This window comes from Rhagoletis pomonella, unplaced genomic scaffold (genome assembly GCF_013731165.1).
Source record: "Rhagoletis pomonella isolate Grant_MI unplaced genomic scaffold, Rhpom_1.0 Rhpom_scaffold_00002, whole genome shotgun sequence".
Lineage (NCBI taxonomy): Eukaryota > Metazoa > Arthropoda > Insecta > Diptera > Tephritidae > Rhagoletis > Rhagoletis pomonella.
This window is the reverse complement of record NW_023458556.1, coordinates 88371625-88382191: the sequence shown is the minus strand read 5'-3', so window position 1 is coordinate 88382191 and position 10567 is coordinate 88371625. Positions and strand designations below refer to the sequence as shown.

At 36.7% G+C, this 10567-nt stretch overlaps 1 protein-coding gene across 1 annotated transcript; it reads right to left on the bottom strand.

Moving 5' to 3' along the window:
• Positions 1-6059: 6059 nt before the first annotated feature.
• Positions 6060-8442, bottom strand: LOC118734148 (probable ATP-dependent RNA helicase DDX10). Its single transcript, XM_036463862.1, has 2 exons — positions 8037-8442; positions 6060-7950 (listed from the first exon to the last, which is right to left on the bottom strand). Exons 1-2 carry the CDS (start codon positions 8322-8324, stop codon positions 6097-6099), a joined length of 2142 nt encoding a protein of 713 aa, XP_036319755.1. The 5' UTR covers positions 8325-8442; the 3' UTR covers positions 6060-6096.
• Between the last annotated feature and the right edge of the window lie 2125 nt (positions 8443-10567).

Below are 10567 nucleotides of genomic sequence, written 5' to 3'. Positions count from 1 at the left end.
ACTTCTACCAAAATGAAATTAGGTCGCGCGGGCATAACTTATTTTGACAATGAAATTAAGCCGCGATCAAAATATTTACGCAGCGCGGCCACAATTCATTTAGACAAATGAAATTAAGCCGCGACAAAAAATTAAATGAGGCCGCCGAAAAAATAAGAAAGCGGCCATAACCCACGCGGTCTTAATTGCATGCCCAAAAGTAAACGGAACAAGTGCAGAATGGCACCCTGAAATTGTGCATATGGAAACTGTGCATACGAAATAATGCATATGAAAAAAACCGAAATAATGCATATGAAAAAAACCGAAATGATGCATATATGCACAGTTTCGGTTGAAAACCGCAATAATGCATATTAGAAAAACCGAAATTATGCATATACACTGTTTCTTTTGACAACCGAAAGAATGGCACCCTGAAATTGTGCATATGGAAACTGTGCATACGAAATAATGCATATGAAAAAAACCGAAATAATGCATACGAAAAAAACCGAAATAAAGCATATATGCACAGTTTCGGTTGAAAACCGAAATAATGCATATGAAAAAAAACCGAAATAATGCATATATGCACAGTTTCGGTTGAAAACCGAAATACCGCATCTGAAAAAATCGAAATAATGCATACATGCATACTTTCGAAACCCGGAATAACGCATATGAGAAAAACGAAGTAATGCATGCATGCAGAGTTTCGGTTCAAAACCGAAATAATGCATATGACAAAACCCAAATTAATGCATACATGCACAGTTTCGACTCAGAACCGAAATAATGCATATGACAAAAACAGAAATAGTGCATACATGAAAACGAACTTCCTTCTGCATAGGCGGACTTCGGCCGCGCTTAGGGATTATAAAGGTAAGACCGCACTTAGCGACGCGATACAGCAGCGGCACTACGCGACACGGCGCGACACTTTTTGGAATATCGCACTGAAACTGCATCGGCGCGACACTTCGCTGCAAATTTTTTAATTTATTTGTGTCAAAACCTTCAAACAAGATGGATGCCAGTGACGCTGTTGTAATTTTAATGCCTTTTATTTTTATTTTCCTTGGCGAATTCTTCTCAAATATTATATTTCTTTACATACAATTTTCTTCTTGAATGAAATGCATGTGAATATTGACTCAAAATTGGAAATCCAAGTACTTCAAGTTAAAAATATAGTACGAAATGTTATGTCGTTCCGCTAGGTATACCGCGCTACGCGGCACCGGAACTGCGCGACACCACGCGGCGCGACATTTTTGCCTAGTTGGTCAACTTCGCCGCGCAGCGTCGCGTCGCGTAGCTCCGCTGCAGCGTAGTGCGGTATGCTCCATAAGAATACATGCAAAGAATATTTTGCCGCGCTGTGTAGTGTCGTGTCGCGTCGCCTAGTGCGGTCGTACCTTAACCCTTACTAAGGGCCGTTTGCACCATGTCTAGTTAATTCTAACTCCCAGTTAAACATCTTTATCGACGTTATCGACACCCATCATATAAGATGTGATCGATAAAGCAGTTAACGTGCTTAACTGAAGGATGTACCTCCAGTTAGCGTTAACTAGACATGGTGCAAACGGCCCTAAGTAGAACTCTCCGGAAAAGAAGGGCGGAAGTATTTTTGAGCAGAACTTTTTTCTGCGTAGGCGGCCTTCGGCCGCGCTTAGGGATTATAACCCTTACTAAGTAGAATTCTCCTTTCTGTGTTGCCGGAAAAGAAGGGGACGGAAGTATTTGTGGGCAGAACTTCTCTCTGCGTTGGCGGCCTTCGGCCGCGCTTAGGGATTATAACCCTTACTAAGTAGAACTCTCCTTTCTGTGTTGCCGGAAAAGAAGGGCGCAAGTATTTTTGAGCAGAACTTCTCTCTGCGTAGGCGGCTTTCGGCCGCGCTTAGGGATTAAAACCCTTACTAAGTAGAAGTAAATAATTTATATTAGAAAAAAAGGAAATTATCCATATGCACACTTTCGTTAGAAAACCGAAATAATGCATATAACAAAAACCGAAATAATGCATGCATGCACAATTTCGGTTCAAAACCGAAATAATGCATATGTGAGAGACGAAGGTATGCATACATGCACAGTTTCGGGTGAAAACCGAAATAATCACAGTATATACAGTCATAAACCTTTTTGAGTACACGTCGGGGGTAAAATCTGATCAGGGTTGATAATGAGAAGGACCATGAATTTTGCTGATTCAGAGTTGCATACAAAATTACTGTGGTATGAAAGGGAACAACAACCGCACTAACGCAGAGTGGCACAGGTAATTTTGTAAACAAACACTTTTCTTATCATTTTAAAAAGATAATTGCTATTTATTTCCCAATATTCAGATATCCAGCTTGTAGCCAGATACAGTGGCTTGTGAGGTTCACTAAAATCGACTCATCATATTGGAACAGCTCAGGGTAATGGACCATTGAATGTGTTGGCTGAACTTATGACCGCCATGACCAACGCACTCGCCAACCAAATGCGTGTCTTGAATTTATATGGTAGAAATTCATAGCAATTGCTATTGCATGTGTGTATGATCCATATTTGTGATATTCTACACTTTGATGTTAAGGGCCGGTTACTCAATGTCTGGTTATCACTAATCTCCGGTTAAACATAGTTATCGACGTTACCGACCCCCTGTTGTATGAATGGAATCGAATACGTCGATAACAATGTTTTACCGGAGATTAGTGTTAAAAAGACCTTGAGTAACCGGCCCTAAGGGCCGGTTGTTAAATGTCTGATTAACACTAATCGGAGGTAGAAGCTCTGGTTAAGTACGACAGCTTTATCGATCACATGTTATATGCATGATGTCGAAAACGTCGATAATGATGTTTAACCGGCAAGTAGTGATAACCAGACATTGAACAAGCGGCCCTAAGGGCCGGTTACTCAATGTCTGGTTATCACTAATCTCCGGTTAAACATCGTTATCGACGTTACCGACTCCATGTTATATGCATGGAGCCGAACACGTCGATAATGATGTTTAAACGGAGATTAGTGTTAACCACATATTGAGTAAACGGCCCTAAGTATTTTTGAGGAGTTCCGCTCAAACTTGGGTGTGCTTAATGAGCTGTCAGGGCGAATGCGCTGGCAGGCATTGGAGTCTCTATAACTAAACAAACATTATTTTTTTGGAATAAAGATTTAAATATATTCGGAAATTTTGAGTTTTCTTTGATAAATACACAAAATTCACGTTTTTTAATAAAAAAAATACGATTGAGTTGCCAGTTTATAGAAACGCAAGCGTTAATTATGTAGTTAACTATGGATATTATTCTTAATTAAGCATTGATACTATACTTAATCTACATTTTGTTCATAAATAACACAATTATATAAATTTTATCCTCGAGAAGACCTTTTTCTATTCATCAGGCGAAATTCTCCACAGTAAGTGTTGCCGTGCGCGCAAAACAAAAACGCTGCACACAACCCAAAAGTAATCCTCGGGGGCCAATTGGTGAAAAACTGCGAAAAGGTTTATTACTGTATATACTGTGGAAATAATGCATATAACAAAACCCGAAATAATGCATGCATGCACAGTTTCGGTTGGAAACCGAAATAATGCATATGAAAAACCCGAAGTAATACATACATGCACAGTTTCGGTTGAAAACCGAAATAATGCATATGAGAAAATACCGAAATTATGCATATGCATACTTTCGCTTTAAAAGCGAAATAATGCATATAAAAAAAAAAAACGAAGTAATGCATACATGCACAGTTTCGGTTGAAAACCGAAATAATGCATATGGCAAAAACCGAAATAAAGAATACATGCACAGTTTCGGTTAAAACCGAAATAATATCTAAGGGCCGGTTGTTCAATGTCTGGTTATCACTACTTGCCGGTTAAACATCATTGTCGACGTTTTCGTCACCATGCTTATAACATGTGATCGATAAAGCACTCTAAGGGCCGGTTGTTCAATGTCTGGTTATCACTACCACTACACTATCAACGATTTCGCCATGTAACATGTGATCGATAAAGCAGTAGTTGTGCTTAACCGGAGCTTCTACCTCCGATTCGTGCTAATCAGACATTGAACAACCGGCCCTAAATGCACAGTTTCCATATGCACAATTTCGGTGCGCCGTGCAGAATACCTGCATTTCTCTACTTTGAACTTCAATAGGGGCGTTCGACAAGTCAAAAATTTGTAATAGTTTTCCAACTAGTTTTTACTTCTAGAAATGTTCGCTTAAAAAAGGCTTATAAATTGAAAAATGTTTGTAAACGGCAATTTAAAAAGCTTTTTAAATTTTTTATTTTTTTATTAATAAGGCAATAAAAATATATGATTTACAATAACTTTTAACAAAGGAAATACGAAATAAGGTGATTTTTGCGGAAGTGGGTATTAGTGAATTTCAGTGCATTTAAAGTTTCTGAGGTTTCGCTTACTTTTAGATCAGAATTGTCAAAATTGAGAAATTCAAAGTAGCAGTACAATAATCATCGAAAAGAAGATTGCGCCCTGCTGTGATGATGAGTAAATTTACCACAATGAGGAAGAATATAATTAAGTGAAAAAATTTTATTTTTACAAATTTAGTGAGCAGTAACGCGTTTCAAGAACGATATTTCAGACAAATCGTTAATGAACAACTATTTTTCCTTCCCGTCTGCTTTGGTTTTGGCAAAAAGTCATTTCAACCATTAAATAATATTATTTGCAAGAACCATTCACTAAAATTGTAACTAACTTTTTATTATTTATTAATTCCTTTTTGATATTCAGCTATAACAAGATGGAAAAAAAATTATGAACCAAAATTAGTAATATTTTTATGAATGTAGTTATAAAAGTTCACAGAGGAAACGCCGGAAAACAATGTATTGGCAACAACATAAAATGTATGGCAATTTAGATGTCAACAGAATAATAACTACGATAAAAAAGCATGAGAGAAGTGTGCGAAAAACGGTCAGCAAATTCCTTATAAAATATTTTGATTTTTGCTGGGTGTAAATGAAAACTCTAATGAGTATTAAGGAAAAGAAAAATTTAAAATAATAAACAGAAAAAAGATGGGTGCACCAAAACTTGAGTTAAATGTTTTTCCCAAATTCTTAAAAGGAAAACAAATCGATTTTTTTAATGTTACTTTACATCTATTTTCTTTTTTATGAATAAGGCCATAAGCATGTACCCTTTTTATAAATACATCTTATAGCAATGTGCTATATATTTATTTATATACTTTTTGGCTGGCGAAATATGTAATTTTTCAACTTAATAAAAAAGCGTATTCAACCACATTACTTTTTTTTTAATATTGAATGGCACAACACAACAACTCTTTTTGTTGCACGAAACCCTTGAACACGTGCCTGTCATCTATTTCTTCTGTTTCGACATTTCGGTATTTTGCATTTCTTTAATTTTGACGTCATTCGCATTGTCAGATTTTTGAAATTCGTTTTGGTTCGACATTCTGCTATTTCATAATTCTTTCATTGTCATGTCATCCATTTTCCATTTCTTCGCATCGTCGAAGGTGCCTGTCAAACACTGCCGCCATCATGCTTTTCAGTTTGGCAGGCCCGTCCGCTGTTTGGCAGGCACGTCCGCTGTTAGAAAGAGAATAGACAAAAAGGGGCATAGGATTCCATACTTGTGTAAGTATATACGATGCATTCGGCCAATCAAATTTTCAAAGTATATCAAAGCAAATTGAAGTCAGCAAGGCGCGCAAAGCAAGCCTGCATTGGGCCAGCGCCTTAAAGACCCCTATCGATCCTAATATAATTTTTTTTAATCAGAGAAATGTTGTTCCCAGCTTCTACGTACTTTGAACTTCAATAACACCAGTAATTATTATTTCCCGCACAAAAAAATTATACCGTTATGATCAGGACTATGATCGATTCTAATATACATTTTTTAAATTTGGGAATTGTAGGTATTCCACATTTAAGCCAAGTAAACTAAACATCGCATCGCGGAAAAATGATCAGTTTCACAAATTTTTGCTCTACAGAAACTCCTAACAACCCAGCGATCTTCAAAAAAAACTACTTTTAGTTCAAAAACTTTTTTTATTAAATTCGTATGCAAAAACCTAAGCTTTATATGATAAAATTTTTGCTGCTATTAACTCGGCATCATTCAATGAAAGTTCTGAGGTAAACTTTACTTTTTTAATAGTACGCTCCTCACGGTCGTCTATATTGATTTGCGATGCTTCCCTTTTTTCCGCCCTTTTAGGATTTGAAATGTATATCTTATCAGGATCTGGTAACCAGGTCAAATCCACGTTGTCATCGCTTTCACTATAAGCATCATCGGTCTTTGGATCTTCGTCGGCCAGTTTTTTCAGCTTATCCTTCTGTTTTTTGTGGCGATATTTCACGAGTTCTCTAAACCGTTCTTTATCATATTTATCTTCTTGTGATAAAATTCGTTTTGCAACCTCAATATTTATTCCTCCAGCATTTTTTCCATAATCAGTGGGCAGTTCATATTGAAGTTGCCTTCTTTTATCTATTATTACATTACCCTCATCATCAAAATTCATTTTCTCATTTATTTTAATTTTTTTTCTTATAGCCCTCTTTGCTACCGCAGCTTTTGTTAGCACTTTAGTTCTTTTGGGAAGATCTATCGGGACATTTGCGGTATTTACAAGATCATGATCAATTCGTTTTACTGAAAGAAAATCGTCATTATCAGAATCGTCTTGCATAAAATTATTTGGCTCATCTAATGAGTTCGAAACCGAGGAATTTTTCTTTTTTGATAGGCGCTCTAAAAAGCGTACTCGTGGAGTGACAGCGAGACCAAGGGAAATGGCGAAGGATTCGAAATTTATGTTGAATACATTGAACACATTCTTATTTTTCATAAGGAATACGGATTTAATGTACGATAAGAAGGCACGTTGCGCTGATGCTTTCAACTCGGTATTTTGCGCTAAAGCGGCTTCTATTTTCAGCCTTGGCGAAAAAAGTTTTTTCGGATCAATGTGTATCTTCTGGATTTGTATATTACACGTACGCAGTTCCCTTATCATACCTGATTCCTCGGAAGGTGTCAAAACAAGTAGACTCTCGCCTCGCGCTTTATTTCTTGCAGTCCTTCCAGCTCTATGTATGTATTGGACTGCATCTTCGGGACAATCCATCTGGACAACCCAGTTTACTGTTGGGAAATCTAAACCGCGCGATGCAATATCAGTTGCAAATAGTACAACATTGCTTTTGCGAGTAAAATCATTATATATCGCGATTCTTCGATCTTGATGCAAACTACCGTAAAGTGCTAACAAGCTGGTACCAGGGCGAAGTTTACAAAATATTTCGAAAACATATTTTACCTGTTTACAACTGGTAAAAAATACAATCATTTTTTGTTTGAGGTGGTTGTTTATAAAGGACCATAAGACAGTAATTTTGTCTGCCAGCTCAATTACGACGTAATTTTGTTGCAAAAGAATCGGTATTATGTCTTTGGAATTATCTTTTTTACTGCCAATGAATATTGGGTCACGTAAGTTAAGACGTGCAATATCCTTCACAGAGTGGGTTTGGGTAGCGGAAAATAATAGAGTTTGCCGTTCTGTTGGAAAGTTTTCTATAATGGCGTTGAGAGTTTCCTCAAATCCCATATCCAAGCACCTGTCAGCCTCGTCTAATACTAAAAGTTCCATGGTACTGGCATTAAATAAGGGATTTTCATCCATATGCTGCAAGAGTCTGCCAGGTGTACATATTAATATGTTACACTGATCCATTCTATTTCGTTCATACTTCAGGTTTTTACCACCAATTATGAGTCCAGCAGAAAAATCATGGTATCTACCGATTCGTTTTAATGTCTCAAATATTTGATATGCGAGCTCACGTGTGGGCGAGATAACTATCGCACATACTCCATCAGAACGTGACCACTTGTTAATGAATAAATGTTCAATAACCTGAAAACGTATGATGGTATTCAATTTAGATAAAACAATTAACCTATAATTTGTTAGAATATAAATAAATAAAACCAAGTACATACTGGAACGAGGAAAGCTAATGTTTTTCCACTGCCAGTTACCGCAGTTCCCATGACATCTTTTCCTATTAAAGCTGGCAATATGCCATTTCGTTGAATGTCTGTCGCTTCAATATAATTGGAATCCAACAAACCGTTTAATGTCTTTTGGGACAAAGGCATATCCTCAAATCTTTTGACTTCTGATCCAACCGACGCAGAATCATACTTCATCTTGAGTTCTCCAATCTCTTGATCATTATTATAGAAGTTATTAACCTTCCTATTATGTTTTATGAACTTAGTTTTCATCTTTAGATGAATTACTAATTTGACAGTAAATAAGTTGACAAGAAAATATGCTTAAAAAAATAGATAACAGGTGCAAGTCAACAGAACCGAGGTTCTTTCATCGACTAAATTAAAGATCGATGAATCGATGGGGACAAAAGGATACAAGTACATACTAAAGCTGATGCCAGATAAAACTATGTGGCTTTGCGTGACATTTATAACTTTGCCAGCAAAGCGCCAGAAGCAAAAAGTATGCCGCAATGAACGCCAAGAAAACAATTTTGTTCTGATTTTTACTCCTCAAAATTGCTGTGGATTTCATTTATTTAGCTTTAAAAATATCAGCAATGTAATTAAATTTTATGTTTTTGCATGAAAACTCGAATTTGGACGAAACAAAATAAATATTAAAGCGGCTGATTGTCAACGCGCGCAAAAAGTTGAGAGTTGGCCATCTTTTCGGTTCGCGCTGCGGCTGAAGCGATCTATGTGACATGCTTTGTGCATTTTCATACATTTCATATTTGCTGTCAAAGCGAATCTGTCACGCAACGCGAAGCAAAAGTTTTATCTGACATCGCCTTAAAGGCCGGTCCACATAGAACTTTCGTGTTAGCTTTGGCGTTGGCGTTGGTTTGACAGAACGCACGTTAAAAGTATGCTTGCTACAATGAGCGCTTGGCAGCGAATGCTTGGGCCACTACATTAATATACTAACGACAGATAAATTAATATTTCATATCAATAATTGCATTAAAAACGATATTTCTTGCCCGCACTTGATTAAAAAGGAAAATATTTCACATAATTTTATTTATTTGCAACAGCTGACGAGCGACGCACGCGAAAAGATGAGAGTTGGCCATCTTTTTGCTTTGTGTTGGCGTGAGCGTTGTCGAATTTTGGCTATGTGGACGGCTGCATTTGAATTCATGTATTCATAGTCAGCTGTTGAAGCGACGCCAACGCCAACGCAACGCCAAAGTTCTATGTGGACGGGCCTTAAGAGTGGGTAACTCAGCAAATTTATAGGAGTTGACTCAATGACTCCAACTCTCTTTAAAGAGTCAGCTCATTCAACTAACTCATTCGACTATTTGTATGTTACACTCATTCGTATCGTAGACTCGTTTTGAGGCATAGATGCGGTATAGCGGCCGTTAAGATAAAACAAAACTTTAAAGTGGGCGGGGTCAGCTCCTTTCTACTGATTTGAAAGGTGTAATTTTTTTTGTGTGCAAATTAATAGGGTGGTGCTAGGGGGGAGGGTAAAGGTGGAATTTTCAATATTTTCAAAAGCTTATATTTCGAAACCTATTGTACCGAATTTCAAAATGTGGATATGGTTGGAAAGGCAATTGATTTGATATGCACATCTTTATATATCTTACATACATACATATTTCGAGAAAAACTAAAAAAAAACGAAATTATAAGAATTTGTGAGATTTGACATAACACCCGCAATACAAAATACATGTGGTTGTTGTTGTTGTATTCTTGCCACCACCTTGTATAAATTCGCCTCGTGCAAAAACAAAATGCAAGACTTTGCCATGCTAAACACTGTGGCGAAGCGAGTGAGTTATATGGACAAATATGAGCCACTTTGATTCAATTGATTCATGTGAGCCCTACGGCATCAACTGAGTTACTGAGTTAAATTTTTTTTGGACAGGGAGTCTGAGTTACCGATTCACTTATAGGAATCAACTCAATAACTCAACTCTGAGTTGAGTAACCCACCTCTAGTACACACAAACACATACTACGTTTATGCGACAGAATTCGTGAACAGTTGGGCATTATTCGAAAAAATTGTTATTTAGATAATTATTCGCATAAAATTTTATCCGTAATATAATTAATCGCAAATAACTTATTCACGAATAAATTATTCGTGAATAAATTTCTTGCGAATAATTTATTCGTTATTTTAAATAATGAATAAAAACTCATTTTTAACACATCGAGACACCTTTTACTTTTTTTTCTATTGTCAAGGATTGTGAGTTAGCTGAATTCTGTTTACTATTTTATCAAGAATACTAGCCCATTCCCTCTGGTTTCGCGGCCCCTGATAAGATTTTTTTGCGTTGGCCAATGCAAGAATAGCGATGAAAACCAAATATGGGTAAAGTAAAAATTCTTAATTTAGGTTGAACAACTAAAGACCCTTCTCACACATATTTCTGCCAAAAAAATAGCGCTCTGATGCTATATGCAAGAAAAAATTCCTTTCAATGTCATGAGCTTTACCG